This window comes from Cyphomyrmex costatus, unplaced genomic scaffold (assembly GCF_001594065.2).
Source record: "Cyphomyrmex costatus isolate MS0001 unplaced genomic scaffold, Ccosl1.0 scaffold160, whole genome shotgun sequence".
Lineage (NCBI taxonomy): Eukaryota > Metazoa > Arthropoda > Insecta > Hymenoptera > Formicidae > Cyphomyrmex > Cyphomyrmex costatus.
Window position 1 is genome coordinate 48,020 of NW_017275610.1, and position 18,293 is coordinate 66,312.

At 32.3% G+C, this 18,293-nt stretch overlaps 1 protein-coding gene across 1 annotated transcript in view; it reads left to right on the forward strand.

The window, feature by feature from the left end:
* Positions 1-836: 836 nt before the first annotated feature.
* The window catches only part of dysc (whirlin protein dyschronic), a 79,509-nt gene continuing 62,052 nt past the window's right edge, over positions 837-18,293 (forward strand). Inside the window, exons 1-3 of the mRNA XM_018536862.1 lie at positions 837-1,183; positions 1,915-2,303; positions 10,529-10,659. Of these exons, the coding sequence (XP_018392364.1) occupies positions 837-1,183; positions 1,915-2,303; positions 10,529-10,659 (867 nt within the window). The remainder of the gene's footprint in view (positions 1,184-1,914; positions 2,304-10,528; positions 10,660-18,293) is intronic.

Here is an 18,293-nt window from a genome sequence, read left to right on the forward strand (position 1 = left end):
ATGGACCTTGTAACATTAAATTTTCCTTCAAGGAAATTATTTTTTTTTAATATGACATTTTCAGATTACGTTCAAATTTATATTCAAAAACCTCTAAAATCAAAATTTTAAATGATCAGATTTCTTAAAATTTAAATTTTAGAATTCTATTGCCAGAATCAAATTCAACCATCAAAAATGTCTAGAAAACAAGATATTTAATAAGTTACTTTGTTAGAAAACTCCGATCCTCAAAAGATTAAATGCCTGTGTTGTCTATTAATATATAAAAAGTTTATATTTTACTATTGTCTTCTTATGTTGCTATTAATTATTGCAGTATAAACATACACACAAAAAAGAAAAAAAAGGAACATTTTAGAATTTAGTTATAAAAATATACCAGTTGATTGAAATATAAAATGAACACAAACAGAAAAAAACAAAAATTCTTAAAATAAATATTATAAATAAAATAAATTGCCAAATAAAAAGTTATACATTTTACTTCAAGCAAAACCAATTAAAAAAATATAAAAAAAATGTAAGCTTTCTCGAGAGTCAAGTAATTTAATTAGATTAGATATAATTTACAGTCTCTTTTCCCTTTCTCTCCCCCTTCTTTCACTCTCTCTCTCTCTCTCTCTCTTTTCCAATTAAAATAATCTAAATTAAAATTTTCCCATTACTGAAATGCAACGTGTTGCGGTTTGCCTGCAACTCAAACCAATCAAGCTTTCCGCCAATCTGTCCGCGTGTCCTTCTGTCATGATGATCGATCCCGCGCTGACCGTAATTGCGTGCTCGTTTGTTGTCCAGCAGGTGTGACCAAGGCGGAGCCGATCGCCAGCCGAGGCATGGCCAGCAGCACGGAGGACTACGGTTCCGAGCTGCAGGAGCTGCAGTGGGGCGGGGGTACCACCGGGACGCACTTCCTGCGTGGTGCCGGCGGCGGTTCTCACTACCTGCGTAGCGGTACCGGTGGCTGCTACGAAGCTGAGGACCTCGAGCCCGTCACCACGAGTCGGCATCATGCCGGCCAGCACCGTGGCTACTATAGTCCGCCTGGCACCAGCTACACCATCGTCGAGAGGCCGCCCAGCGCGCCCCATCATCACTCCTCGCATGCAACCCCCTACAGATCGCACCGGGGTCATGGAACCACCGGCGGCACCGGTGCCATCTCCCCAGAACAGGTGCTCAGGTATGACATCCCTCCAGCAACGCCAATGAAAGATTTGAAAATATGATTGCAGCACGTTCGATATGAATCAAAATCGAATTACGCAAATCACTCCCGGAGATTTGTGTGTATCCGATACAACACCTTTTTTTCCATTGATGCGTAATTTGTTTTTAGTACTTGCGGCTTATTTCGTATAAACTCCATATCTTGCGGATCATTCGTTCTCCGTAAATACGTCTGATACGATTGATGTTGACTTTGGCTCTGCAGATTAATTTGAAGATTCATAGTATCAACAATAATCTGACGAATATAAAAGTTTGCTACGAGATTAATTATTAATGTAACAGAATTATGTAACGTAATGTAATTATTAAAATAATGTATGTATATAAAATATGATCTAGGAATATTCATTTGGAGAGTTTCTATATACTCCAGCAGCGAACGAATGATTGTTGTAACATATTATTTTGTATAACATATTTTCTTTCTTTTTTAATAACTCTTTACGAACCTTTATATTCGATTTCATCGAAAACCCATAATAAAAAAAGCGTTATATCTATTAAATAATATCTTTATTTTTTTGGAAATAAGATATGTATATTTAATGTGCTCCTATTCCGTTTTTAATATTTGTTTGGTTTTTACTCTTCTTTTTTAGGAAACTTATATTCTGTTGTATCCTTTTTGAAGTAAGCGATATAAATACGATTAGTGACAATTAAATGTTTTATTTTCTCCAGGCTGTTTGGTAACAGTGTCGCGGAACGACGGCAGGCCGATCGCAAATCGCCGGCATCGAGTCCAGCGAGCGTGACGACGGTCCGCGGCACGCCGATCGCGTCCGGTGGCTCGCAGCAACAACAGCAACAGCAGCAAACGCAACAGTCGCAGCAGCAGCAACAGCAACAGCAGCAACAGCAGGCCGGGAATACCGGGAATCCGCCCACGTCGCCGATCTCGCAGCCTCTGAGTCTTCAGGAGCTCACCGTAAGGACAATCACCATGACGAGAGATCCGCCGGACTCTCACCATGGCTTTGGCATCTGCGTGAAGGGTGGCAAGGACGCAGGTGAGATCCGAAGTACCTTCAGGCTACCCCCGTCGCCGTACTTCGTGCCTCGAGAACGAGGTACTTTCTTCCCAGGAGCGGTTTTAACATTACTTCAAGTTCTCTTAGTTCTCCGCACTCCTTAAAGTCAAATTTTCAAGCCTCACGTCCGGCGTCCGTACGCCGCACCGCGTGGCGTACGGCGCCGCTGAATGCTCTGCGAGTCGTCTGGCCGCCGCGTCGCGAGTATCTCCTTCGGGTCGTCTAACTGTAAAGAACTCGACTGGCTGCCGCCGCCACTGGGGATTTTTCTCCGGCTCAGTAGAAATTCGTTCTACCGAGAAATCACCCGAGAATATGAGCTACGATAAACTCGAAGATACATCTCTCTGGCATCGTACGGGTAAACCGCAACTTGTTGGTGGTTCAACTTGGTATCTATTGGGGTTTGAACCTTGAACTACTAAATTGGTAACGTCGCATTCGGAATTTTTATTTATGTTGCCTTTTATCTTTAACATTTTAAAGTCTAAATGATCCATGTATGTGTGCCATCTTTAAAAAATTATATATTTAGTAAATACTAAACTATTCAGTCCAATTAAAGCTTGTTTTAAAGAAAATGTTTAGATTTATTTAAATGAAAAATACAATCATAACATTATAGAAAAGTATTTACCTTTACGATAAGAAAATTCTCGGAAACTATGAAAGGTTAGACATGATGTTCAATATTATTTTCATATGGCGATTACTCAAATATAAATAACTAATAGTATAGATTTTTTATGACATTTGTACTATACATAATTTACTATGCATAATGTATATAACGTAATTTTCAAGCCTTTCGTATTTCGAATACATATGATAGGAAAAATACTTACTAATGGAGAAACGATATTGATTAATGCCATTTATTTATAGATACGAGGAAATATCTTTTAAATCTTTCATAGCTCTTATATGCTTCTATTATCAATGAATACTCGATTTTATTAATGAAACATTTATAATATTATATTTAGCAATATATTATGTATAAAACTAAATACCACATTTTTCTTATTTTATTATATATGGCATTTTACATCTGATCGTATTGAATAATATTTCTTTCAAAACCACATAATAAACAATTTCATTACAATTTAATAACATTTTATTTCTTGGATCTACCATTAAAAATTTTTATGTTTTGACTTTATTTTTATATTCAATGATAACCTTCAAAAATAACTTAAGACCATATAAATGTCTCACATCTCCAAAAAGTTAGATCTTAAAGGATTAAAAAGATAAATTATGACCATTCGTGTGTGTGATAACATAAATCTATAAGATTTAGAATATCTTGAATAAACTTTGATTACTGACTCGATACCATCTTACTGTCATAAATCACTTTTCAACTTTATGACACCATTTCTGTATAAACGCCTATCACTTCGATAGAAATCCTTAGACAAAGATTCTAGACAAGCAGAAGTTTTCTGATTTCAATAAGCTGTACTATTTAAGAAGCCATCCGTCGATACGATTAACTAAGAATAAACTCAATCAACAGTTAACATAGTTTCTCGACCTATCATTAGCCTGACTAACATGTAATCTAATCTTAAATCCTCTGTATTTGCAATTTCGTGTTTCTATGAAGCGATCGGTTTGCCAGATGACTCGCTTGTCACTTATCGTTTGCCAACTCGTTTCTTTGATTACTGTCTTTTTCTCGTGCTGCGTGCCTAAGTCACCTCGGCTGGCACTCATACCGTGGTCTCGACACCTTGCGCTTGTACGTGCTTCAGCATAAATCGGCGAATCGTCCTTGCGCATCCGTCTTGTCCTCGCGACGAAACATATTGATATTAAAAATGTTCCTTGCTACTCCAAATATCCAACGAGATACATAAAATCTATATTTCCATTTAAAATTGCCAAATATATCGTTGCTTTTCACATGCAGAAATTGTGTCATTAAACTGTTTGTATTAAGTAATTTAATTATATTGAAATTACGAAAACAAATAATTAGTTGATTTTCTAATTAATATTAAATTAATTATACAAGGTGGTATTTTAAAGGATTTTAAAGGGTCATTTCTCACATTAATTGAAGACAAAAATTTATATAAACAAAAATGATTTTTTTCAAAGGTTTTGGAAACTACTCGGGTTATTTTGATAAAACCTTGTGTATGTTTCAAAGACATCAAAATGGCACAAGGTGATCGAAACTTCTACAAGAAATGAAATTTTTTCTTTAACTGCAACACCCTGTAACTTTGAAAGCTGGTTCAAACATGTGGTTATATAAAGTTTTTTGTCTTGAATTAATATATGAGAAACCTCATTTCAAAACCTTTTAGAATACTTAAAAACTACCATGTATATTCTCTTCATAAAATCGCAGAATATTCAGAATTTTTACGCAAAATGGTTAAATTTACAAATATATTAATTAAATTCGAAAAATAAACTGCATAATTTTGATCCTAAAATAATTACTCTCTCTTTTTTCTCTTTCTCTCTGTTTTGCAATTAAATTACTTCAAATGTGCTCGTTTATATTCATAATACGTGCGGATTCTAATCGATTTTGACAACCACAGTGGAAAATGAATTCTCTCATCGCGAGGACGATACTCGAAAGCGGGGGGAGACATTTTCACGATCGTTAAGCATCGTTTTCCGCTGCAGTGACGATTGTTTGCACGCGAATTCGGTAGAGAAGGAACGAGCGCGTTTTGCACAGACTCTCCCCGTTCCTCTCACCCTTTTTTTTCTCCCCTTCCCCTTCATGAGGGTGAAACTCCGGTCGGTTTGCCGTTCGATGGTCGACGCGATAACGAGGTATCGATCCATCGAAATGCGATTGCGCCGGAAATCCAGCGACCGGGGTTCGTCGTTTCGCTTAATCTTTCTGGAGAATTCGTTTGTCGAAAAAAATCAAAGCCTCACGCGTTAATTGACAAACATTACTTTAGTTCGTCGATTAATTGTTAGCTCTTCTTTATATAAAATCTATTTCTTTTTTAATCTGGCATAATTGATAATTTATTTGTAACATTAAGTTGATTCTTTATGTTGCAATAAATAGAATTAATTGTTACAAACAGCAAAATGCTTTAAACTTTTACAATGGAATACAAAAAAGAATTAACTGTCTATAAAAATCGTTATTTAAAAAAAAAATTACATTTTGTTCTCTTTTTCTGACACTTTCGCAAAGATTTTAATATTTTTTAAAATATATTCAAAACACGTTCTCCGTTTCATGCGTTTTCCAGAGAGATTCTGCGACTGATACACAAGAAAAATCTCGGATCCGCGTGACGAGGCAAGAATGCACGAGAGAGCCGCCTTAAAGTCGTTAAAGTGACAAAAGCGACAAGATCCGGTTTCACGGTCTCCAGTCTCTTAATCCTCGCAGTCTCAAAAATAGATCAAGACTGTCTTGCGAGATGTAGTAATATTATAGATACTGATTTAAGAATATTAAATTGGCTCGCATATAACAAATTCCCTTTGATGCAAATTTGAAAAGGAATTCTCCTGATTTTCTCGTAGAAATAATTTACGTTCATCTCACACAATTGATTTCTTTCAAAACTATTATATGTATAAAGTTATGTATAGTAAGATTTAGAATACAATTAACATTGTGAGATTTAAAGAAGTTTAGTAATTGAAAAAATACAGTCTTTATAGAAGAAAGCAAAATCAAATGCGATGATTCGGCGACTCCGTCCATTATAATGATGTTCCTGGCGAGACTGCGGGCGTTAAATCTCACGCTTAATCACGCACGCGAAGCTGCACACACGCGCGCTGATACCATCGCTTGACGAGCTTTATCATCGCCGAGAATTCGAGCGTGAAACCTCAAATCCGAAAAGGCGGCCCTCTTGAGAGACTCCGACTCGCCTTGCCGCGTGGATCGCGCCATTGAAAATCCGTTTCATACGATGCTGAAACTCCCAGGGAAGTCAGAGAAAAATGCGCTCGCTCGTGTCACCAATTTCTCTTTCGTGTCGCACTATCGGCTCTTTATACCTCAAGTGCAAAAGGTTTCTATCATCGATATTTTTCAATCCTGCTCCGAAATATCTAATAAATATTTTTCGTGCAAAATGTATGAGAATTTTGAGAGAACTTCTTCATGACGTAAAAGCTGCTAAAATTTGTTTAGAATGTTATCGGATTATATATACACACTTAGAGTTTTTGGTATTTATGATTATAATTACATGCCATATGATGGTTATTACTACTATATGTTGTATATTATTGTTAATAATAACTATGTGTACCATGCAATCAAATTTGACTCGGAAAATATAACTAAATTATAATTATTATCATAAAAATAATTTTAATTATTATAAATTAACTATAATTAACATAAATAATTATAATTTATAGCCATTTTTGGGACAATCATAAAAAATATAATATATAGCATTAATAAAACTGTGGAGGAGAAGATAGTATCACGCGCGTGGCATATTATACATATTTAAAATTTATAATCAATATTTAAAATGAAAGCTGAACTGTTACATTTGTCAGTATATTACTCAATCAATTCCAAGCTTAAAATTACGAAACATTTCTTATTTAGAACACTATAAATGTATCAAAATGTAAAAAATGAACTGTATAAAAATGTGGTGACAATGGTGCGAAGAGAAACAGGATTGGTAATATAGTTTTGCCTAAAAATAGATTTAAAAAATTGGTTTTGTGTAAAAAACAGTATTTGATTACAAAATTAATAAAAAAAAAAAAACAGGATACTCAAATAAACAAATATTCGTGTGATAATACACAAGTTTAAGAAGAATGGGGTGGTATATGTAATTAAATACTGAAATAAACCTTAAAACGTTAGAAAACGCTTGAAGGTGAAATACGATATAATGAGGGTCAGTTATAGTATAATTTATAATACGATGTGAGCATTATGATGTAACGACGAGCTAACAAATAATTCTATAGGCTTGAATTCATCAATTAATAGCGAAAATATTAAAAGGGGCCATTATATCTACAGTTGTCATAATACCATATTCTTCTCTATGTATACCTACTTGAAATTCACTACGTGTATAGTGAAAAATGACTATAAATCACAATTATTATTACAACATTTTATATATAACTGCTTAAAGAAATAACTATAAATTGTAGTTAAATTATAATTATTGCAAGCATTTTTATAATAACAACTAAGAATAATTTATAATCAATGCTAAATATATATAATATTTGTTGACAGAACTACACATATAGTTATTATTACTATCAATGTATAATAGTTATGATAAATAATTATAGTCACAAATACCAAAAACTTTTCCTCAATGCATTTATTTTTATTAATTTATATGTATTTATTGATATGTCGGCTTGTGCGACTATTGTCGTGAAATACAGTCCACAAGATAGTGCAGGCTTCATTTCGAGTCTTTAGTAAAATGTTTTTATACCGTTATATCGTATTATCTCGTGTTGAAAAGGAAGCTTGTTGAACTCGACGCGAGCTTCCTGGGGATTTCGTCATCGTTCGCGATCGACTGGCTGAGATCGAGAATAAGCCAACTTGCGTTGTGTCATTCTTATTTTCTGTTTCGCTGTACCAGAAGTGCAGTCAGGTAACTCAACGAGAGAAAGGAGGGTTTATAACGTCATCGCACCACGAGTATCTGTCAGAAAGCTACTTCCTCTCTAGACTTGGCACGCCGACAGCTCGTTGCATGAGTGTACAATTGCATATGCGTGTAGAGAACGTATGAGTGCGTAGAGGAAAGTTCAGTCGTACACTATATCACCAATCACAAAAGCTTCGTGTAAAGCGGAACGTTCAGGATAATGAAAAAGCGTTTAAATCTTATTAAATGTCATTAAATTAACTGCGAATATTTTCCTGTAATTCGGGCCACCGTACAATTTTCTCCTAAAAATAACCGCTGTATACACAAAGTGCTTTCCCAATGTTCTATTCAGTGCGAAAAATTTAAATTTAAATCGAGATTTAATTACGGTGCTTCTCGAAGCGCTGAAGAAAACAAGCTCTTGATTAAAAATGAAAGATTAATATGAACGGTTAATTGGATTGTGATTAATTATGATTGCAAAAATGGATAATTGAACTTCCCTGTTCTTTTGGTAACTTGAGGTAAGCTCCTATTCAACTCAGCTTCAATTCCGCGTTGTGATTATTGAGACGTCTGCCGTTCAAACATTATCTTTTATCCAATCAAATTTTTATTGTGCAAATATAACTTCAAGTCAAAATTATAACCAAAATTAAACTTGAAAATTTGATTGAAAAAAATAATTGTAAAAAGAGAATACACAAAAAATCTCGGAAAATTCAATTATATAAAACATCTTGTACATTATAACGACTAGCAGATAATGTTGGAGTTTAATAGCAAATAAACAAAGTTCTTAATTGATTCTCCACAAATGTCACCTCGATGACACGAAAATAATTACGAGTCAGCTAGTTTTGTTTTGACATTAAATTTGTTCTTTCGTGTCACCTGAGAAATTATGTCAACCCCGGATCTAACGATAATTTGGTTCAGGCATAAACATGCAATAAATGACGCCGCATGAGCTGTATAAATGCAGTTTGAGCGTGCTATTCGATGTATCATCACGTTTCCTCTTGCTTAGCCACAAAAGTCACACACACACGCACACACACACACACACGCGCACGGACACAAACACATTGGCATTACTGGATGTTTTAGTATATAATTTAGCAAGAAACACACCTCCAAAAAGTAATTTAAACGTTCGCACGAAAGACGAAAAACTTAATCAAATTTTTAATTTTAGCACAAATATTTGTAATTTATATATAATATAATAATTTTATAATATAATAATTTTATATTTAATAAGTTATACTTTTTTTCGTGTTAAGATTTACAATGAATATTGTGCTTCATTTATATGATAGTTTATATCTAACTTTTTATTCATAATAATTAATTATCTAATAAAATATAATTGATTCTCTTATAGATATTATATATCTTCTTTCAAATATATAAATATATTTAAAAGAAGATATTATCGTATTAAATTTTTTTCCAGCGTGATATATGAAAAAAGCAAGAATCACGCGCAATTAAATGGTATTTATTATTATAAAGGATGTTACGAAGCATTAATATCTTGAACTGAAAATCAATCCGACTCGATAAATCTCGTTTTCCGCATAAAACATTCATTTTATGCTTTTTTTTTTTTATTTAACCTTATGAAATTTATTGTCTCCGCGCGCGAATGCCGTTCAAAAATTCATGGATAATCTGTGGTCCCGGCTTAAAGTTTCTATCCGGCTGCTATCGATTATCGTTTTTTCAGAGGGGTGAAATACTCTTCAAAGTACATATATACGCTAAATGCATATATATACGCACGTATGCGCACAATGTGCAATATCTCATAATTGCATACGCGAGCACATCATGCGATGCGATCGCACTTCCTCTCGATTATTCAAAAAAATCTGTGCATGCCTTTCTTTCTCTGTCACAAATACACTTACTCATACGTGCATCGTGTTACATGGAAATACACATTCACCATTTTACCGATATTCTACTTTGAAATGCATCCGAATACTTCGTTTTTTTTTTTTCATTTTCCTCTCGTATTTCCACGATATTTCTGCCCATGGCGTTTATTACATCCCGTTCAACAAGTATACCGAGGAAGATTGCCAAAATTTCAACTTGTTTGTCACATGCCAGCCAACAGGTCCCTCATCTCTCTATATATTAAATTATATTTATGTTGAATATTTTATAACGTTAGTTTGAAAGAGAGCAATTACGTGCGAAAATATCGCATTAACCTTTGTTAAACAATGCATTATTAAAATATCACCTATATCTGTTTTAAAACGTTTTATATTATGTTTATATTATTTTTAAACGAATAAGAAATCGATAATATTAATTTAAATATTAATTTTATAATCAGTATAAATACCATATCCTAATTCTTTACTGCATTTGCTATAGAAATTTCTTAATATTAAAGAACCATCATGTTGAAATATTATTTACTCGTCACTGATTGTGAGACACCTTTTTTTTTATTAAAGATAAAATTTATTACTAACTAAATCGTGCCAGAAAGGGTGTGACGGAGATTGCTTCGTGAAATTTGTTCAAACAGCTTGTCGCGTCATGGGCAGAAGGTCTTAGCTGGCACCGATTGTGGATCGGCGGTGGAGGGACTCACCAGTCTGATGGAAAGTCTGTGCGAACTGTTTTCAGGGGTGGGTGTCTACATTTCGAGGGTGGAGGAAGGCTCGGTGGCCGAACGTGCTGGACTCAGGCCAGGAGACACGATCCTGGAGGTGAACGGCACGCCTTTTCGCGCGGTCACCCACGAGGAGGCCCTCAAAGTAAGTCGCAACTTTTCTCACTTACTGCTGCTCTCCTTGGACCTCCTTAATATCGTCTGTAATATCTTCTATCCTGACGGTTCCATTAGCACTTACTGCCTCTGAAGGCTCAATGTCGTTAACCCGAAGATACGAGCGAAAAGATAGTGCCGTTAATTCTTAAGACGTGAGAGATCACGATGTATTAAATAGTTCATTACTTATTTTATTGATTTTCTTATCAATTCCATTTTAAAACTTGAAATATATACTTAGAAAAAGGATAATTGTAACAACTATAAAAGTGGCAACTATTCAAGTTTTATTATAGAATTAATGTACATAGTTAAATAAACTATATTTTATAGAATATAGATATTGCAACTATTATACATTAGTTTATTCAACTATGTACATTAATCCTATATATAAAACTTGTACAATTATCACTTTTATAATTGTCTACCACTATGTTTTTCTGTGAGTGCATACTCGTAATTGCAGAATAAATTTTATTTTAATATACGTATGTGTCTGTGTTGTATTGAATCTCTTGTTAAAATATTTGGAAAAATTAAACTTTATTTATTAAAGAAAGAATAAATGTGTAAACTAAACCTGTATTTTCCAACCAACGCTGATCTTAATTCAATTAATATTAATTCATTTTATCCCGCCAGAGAAACAAAATTATAAAATTTAATTAATATCAAGATTGCTTCGTGTTGAAGCTTAAAGGTGTACGATAAATGCGATCATGCGCTATAAAGTAGCTGTTGAAAAAATGGATCAAAATTTTATGACAGAATTTATGATTGAAAATATACGAGTAATTGGCAATTTAAGATTTTACACACCTTAAGAATAAAGTTTATAATTTCTGATTGACAATAATTTATATTATATCGGCCCATATATAAGTTCAAAGTGTCTTAACTCTCAAAATGTATAATTCACAGTTTGATCTGCGAATTAATAATTCCACTCCAAACACAAATTTAAATTAGCTCGAAGGACAGAATAACTTATGGAACTTCATTTCTCTGTCGTCGTTTAGATTCACGAACGCCTCAACGCTAGTTTTATGCATGGCAATTAGATACTTTTTACTGAGAAGGGCGAGAACGAGAGCAAAAACGAGCAATTATAGGACCGTTCCAATTAAGAATTTCCTCGAAATTCCGAGTCCCATCGAGTAATCGTGCGAGTGCATCTGATATTTACGACTGACCTTAGAAATCGCTTCAATCGGAATACTAGCCCCAACTCTCAACCAGATTAAAGAAAGTAAAGTGAAACGTGAAACATCCCTAAATCTGCGTGCAAATACCCGGAAAACGAACTTTTCGAGATCAGATGTTCTCTCCCCTATTCTTATCCGTTTCGTTACTAGCGGTTTTTGTTCATTTATCAGCATTTCATCTTTCATCGTTCAAACTTTTACCAAGATTTATTCACTTTCATAACTCCCACAATTCCTTATAAACTCTTACAATCATCGTTAATTAGCGAAAAAAGGTATTTTATATGGTACAGTTTTACTATAATAATTTATTTTTAATATATGTACAGCTATGTTGCATGTGAGACATACTTCAAAAGTTTCTATTTTATAGAATGCTTTTGTAATCGTTGAAATGATACAATCTTTTATGAAAGTTTAGTTTAGACGATTTATAATTTTAAGATAAAATGTTTAGAATAAACAGACGAAAGAGAGGAAAATTTTACATTAAATATCTATTATACGACATATACTTAAAATTAATGTTATATTTTGTACATTTTTAGAAAGTAAAATATAAGTTTTCAACTTTCTCAGAATTTGCATCACAATGAACTAACGCTTAGTTAATCATAGTATTTATTTGATACTTTAGTTTTTATAGACTGATTGTTTTTCCTTCTCTTTCTTACATAACCGATAGTTGTAGAATAGAATATGTTACTTGCTTACAATTTTTAACTTTAACTAATATTTGCTCACTAATATCTGTTTTGATTTTTTTTATTTCTTCCTTGTTTATTTAGATATAAACTAAATTGACATATAAAACGTCAATATTTTTTTATTCATATATAAAGAAACCAACATCCACAATAAATAGATATTATATATTTAGTAAGTAATTAACTCACTCGTTTTGCAAAAAAAAATAGCGATTGAAATCTTTAAGTGGGATACTGTACGTATGTATTTTTTATATTCTTCAAATGTTTGTATTTTTCACATATTATGCGATGCATAAAATTATAAATATGTAATTATATGTATTTTACATTCTCTTTTTTTCTCTCTTTCCCTTTTCTAATGAATTATAAATTATCCAGAACAGACTTAAAGATTGATGCCGCAATTCTTGTGAAGTATTTGCGACTGTTCATATTTCCATATTTACTAAAAAAAATTCTTAAACATTTATTTGTGAGATATAATATTTATTTCACTTAAATAAATCCTTGCTTAAATATTGTGAAATAAAATTTTATTCTTGGCAAATAAATTATCTATTGTTTATTGTTTTACAATTAAATATATTTCACAGAAATGTATACTTCGTCATCACAGTTGAATTTTTTTTATAACCAATAAATATCGATAAAATGTCACATGTAACATTTGCTTTCAAATATTTTGACTTTTTTTCTCAATGTATCATGCGTGGCGTACATTGCATGCCGTCAAGTTAAAGTACCGCCGAGGGACACCCTTTGATCCACAGGGTAAACGATTCAAGGGAGGGAATATTATTGCTCGGTTAGCATGTTTGACATTCGCTTGGAATAGCAAACACTAAGCGGATAATATTCACGCATGTAAAATTAAGTGTTTCTCTCTCCATATATATCCTCGTCTTTCTATTTCCCAAGTGACGTGTAAGATGACGCAAAGGAGCAAGAAGATTAAAACAGCTCGAATATACCGCATCGTTTTAAATCAGAATTCAAAATTGAACGATATATAAACCGGGAATAAACTTCATAGCGTTGAATTTTAAAGTAAAATCGATAATCGTTTACGGTTTAAATTAACGATGTTCGCGAGAACGTGGGAGTCAATTTCGAGATAAATTCTTAGAGCGACAGACTGCAACGTGCGGTTTCAAACTGTCCACAAATAGAATATCGAAGAAACGCGAGAATCAATTTAAGGGCAAAATTGAAAGTTGGTTGAACGCAAAGATCTATTTTGATTCGCAGAGTAAGAATTTGTAGTCTAAAAATTTTTAACGACATCAAGTTCAACGCTTCGAGATCTCGTAAGGTTTTCAACAAGCTTCACTTCAACTGTCGAGTTGTCTTCAGCTAACTCGACAGTGCTCATTCTCGGCGGTCTTTTGTTTCGAATCTTTAAGAAAGAATCCTACTACACAAGAGTACCGGCACACAGTTAGATGCAGAAGATAGTCGGAATCATTTGCACCATAAGATATTACTCGCGGCTATTCCTCATTAAAAACTCATCTCGCGTGTAACGGTTCTCTTCTATTCTTTATGTAACCAGTCAGTCTGATTGCTGCGCGTTCATACTTGCAATCGATCGTCAAAGATCTACGTCTTCTTGATTTTTATAATAACTTAAGCTCGTTTAGTTAATGAACTCATAGTAATATTCTTTTTCTTTATTCATCAATTTTATTTATTCAACTAATTACGTTACCAATGTCAATTTTCAGAAATTCACAAGATAATGAAATTTTTTGTGCAACCTGCCATAACTGCACGTTTGTACTCACTATTAATCAAAGATACGCGTCCTCTCGAATTTTAATTTAAACTCGTTTAGTTTCATTTTATATTTCTATTTTTTATCTTTTACTAATTTTATTTATTAAATCAATTATGCAGATTGATAATTTTCAGGAAATTCATACAACAATGAAATTTTTCATGCAACCTGCTAACCTGATTGCTACGCGTTCATACTCACTATCGAGAGTTTTGATCTTTAAAGATTTTCGCCCTCTCGATTTTTAATTATAAATTCAAGAGATTCTATTTTATATTTATATTATTCTTTGATCAACTTTATTTATTAACTCAATTACGTTTGATTGTCAATTTTTAAATTTACAAAACATTCTTCGCACATCCGATTGCTGTTTATTTTTATTCAAGAGATACATTATTAGGATACTTACTTTATTTAGTCATTTATTTCATTTAATGTTTAATAAGATAAATTATTATTATTTAATGTAATTTTATTTAAATATGATATTATTTAATCTGTTAAAAAATATGACTATCGATTCTGAAGAAATGTAGGTACTAATTCGAAATTTTAGAAACGCAAAAATCTTTAATTCATGATTGTAAACATTTTTAGAAGAAAAAAAATTACGATATTTGGAATTTTGAACGTCGAAATGTTCGTGAAAATTTCGGTGCAGAATATATCTCTGCCTCTACTCTCTCTGTTTATTTTATATATGTATATATTGCGTTATTCACATTTTTATTTAACTGCGATTGCAAGCTCGCGATGTACTCTCATGTACTTTATTTATATTGCTGTTTGCGCGTAGCTCGTCGCGATTTTCCACATACGTGAAGAAACGCTAAGGAATTGCGCGAATCGATCGTAGAATGAAAGCAAGGATATAGGTCGAGTTCTAGAGACTTAGGCCGATGATATTCCGGAAAAATTGCTGTCACGGGAGGGTGAGCGAATGGGTCGTGGCAATCTATATCCATCCTGATTACCCTTCTTCGCATCTCCTACGATACGTGCCTTCTTACTGAGTCCTATCGATCGACTGTATACCCTCGGTTGTGTTGTAAGCTTGATTTGCGATTTAAAAATATTTAGTAAATCCGCTAATTAAAATATTTTCAAATTTTTTCTTCTCTCTCTACTTTTCTTCTACCTCTTTATCTCACATGTATGTTATTTCTCTGAATTCCCACAGTCCTTATTATAATAATGATGCAATAATGAACAAATAAAAACAATTACAATGAATAAAAATAAATATAAAAATATCAATATAATATCTGCAATGATAAATATTAATACACACACATAACGTATTATATATATTTATAATACAATAATTATAAAACCGTGTCAATTTTGAAAAAATGTTAACGCAAATTTTATGAACCATTTCGATCTATTGTAGTAAATTCGTTTCGCGATATTTCGCGAAAAAGAGCTGTCCGTTTCATTAATTATTATTCAAAATTCGCATGTATTATTCTTGAAATAAATCTCAAGGCTGTCGCACTATTCCACGATCTTTATAATAGTATTTGGCGCATCGAATTAATATGAAATAGTGCGACTGAATGGAATAATACTCTAACAGAATGTTTCTTTCATTCTGTCAATGTCATATCCTTCACCGATATCTCATTTCAATTCAACTTTGATCACAGCGGTCTCGTGAAATTCGATGAATTTTCCAAGACGTCGGTGTCATCTTTTATTCAGTAAAATCTCACACTCTTGCGACAGCTGAATAAGATAACTAATATTCACGTGACGTATGTGAAAATGATCTACATTCCTCGCGAAAATTGACATAAGATCTCGTATTTGTGGCGCGTACGATATTGGATGGCTTCAACTTGTGACGCATAAAGTCAAATCCGATTTTAATTAAAGGTACGAGTAAATATAATATTAATATCAACATTTTTAGGTAAACATTAATTTCTAAACCGATTCGGAATGCTCCGTGTAATGACTTTTTAATAACTCTATGGAATATACAAATGGCTAATTTATTTAATGAAAACATTAACCTGGAAGTAGTCATATAATATTTTACATAAATGATTACTTGAGATGTTTTTATACTTCAATGAAAATCACTGTGATTAATCATATTAATATTTTTAATTGAGCTCCGATTTATTAATATTTGAAAATATCACGGATAATGGATTTATTTACAATTTTCTAAAAAAAAAAGCAAGTAGAAAAACCAAATATTTAACAAAGTAAGTACGTTAAGTAGCTTATGTAAAAAAAAATAAAGATGAATTAATTCTCTAAATAAGCGTTTGAGACCCTTTTTATTTTGTAACCTGCTCGCTTTTATTTTTATAAGAAAAATTATATAAATTTATTTATAAACCTTGATCGATTTCTATGAAGTTATTCAGAAACTTTATTTGAATCTGAAAGTTAAAAAAATTCAAAATGATAGCTCTAATAATACGATAGACACAGAATGTTAAAAAAGTAATCTAATTATCATAAAACTAGATTTTAAAGAATGTTTAATTACGAAATAATATCAAGTTTCCGGTTTCGCTTTATTTAAAACACATCAGCGCCATACAAACAGCTCGTATTGATTTTTAAATATGAGCACTGTGACATTTAATCCTCCTTTACTGGAGATTACTATCTTTTGAAATTCGACCTTTTCAGGTTACATTCAACAAAGCGATACCCAGAACCTCTCTAAAACCTAATTTTACAATGTAATTAGATTTTTCTTAATTTGAATTTTAGAAACGAATAATATTATTAGGCACGAAAAACCGCTTTAACCGAATATGGCATTTTTCACTCATGTGTGTTTAATCTCATCGATCAATTTTCATTTAATATTAAATTTTTAAATTCTAATATCAGAATCAAATTCAATAAAAATCTTCATGAAAGGACTTCTTTAAGAGCTTCTTTGTTAGAAAGCTCCCTCAAAGGATTAACAAAACGCTTTCTTTGCTGCGGATTTTTAATGGAATTGCATATTTAAAGGGCATGTCATAAAGAATAATTATTAAAAAGGAAGAAAATATGTTTAACAATATCCATTTTACAGGTAATTTACATTTTCTTGCCGTTGCAATGTAAAAGCACTTCAGGTGACTAATTCCGGGTTAATAAAAAATATTTATATACCGCCAGAACGTGAAATATTAAAACGACTTGAAGCGGTTATTGTTTCAAAATCCCTTCCTGCTAAACACAAAATAATGTGGTAACATCATACAATAAATTTTATAATTTCCTACTTCACAATTAATACTTAATAACATATAACCATCATATTATATTATCAAATCCAAAAAATCAATCTTCTTCTTGACTCCCAAATTCCAAACGAATCCGATAAATATTTTCCCTATATAGGAGGCTAATGAGAGTGCCACGTTGCTGTTGGTACGTCAAACAATTTCCTTGGATATATTAAATCCTTTATTCAAAATCACATATAGTACGTTTCGACTCTTTTTTGAGTCATCTTCAGCTACATAATAACACCCAAATTGGATAACCGAATAAGTCACATTGAATTGGTAGATTTGATGTTCTTAATCTCAAACGATATCCAACCAGGAAAATACAAAACTTAAAATTAAAATATCATGGATTGTCATCATCTTACGCTGTTACAACAAAATTTTTTTCGTCAAAAACTAAACAATTATATATATAATTCCCCAGTCTAGATTTTACAGCATAATGACTACATGTAATATTTTATTGTGCACTCGGACAAATTGTTTAGTTTTTGACGAAAAAAATTTTGTTGTAACAGCGTAAGATGATGACAATCCATGATATTTTAATTTTAAGTTTTGTATTTTCCTGGTTGGATATCGTTTGGTGAGTCACATGAATTTTTATTATAAATAAGAACATATTAAAATATCAGCTTGTATTTCACAGAGATTAAGAACATCAAATCTAC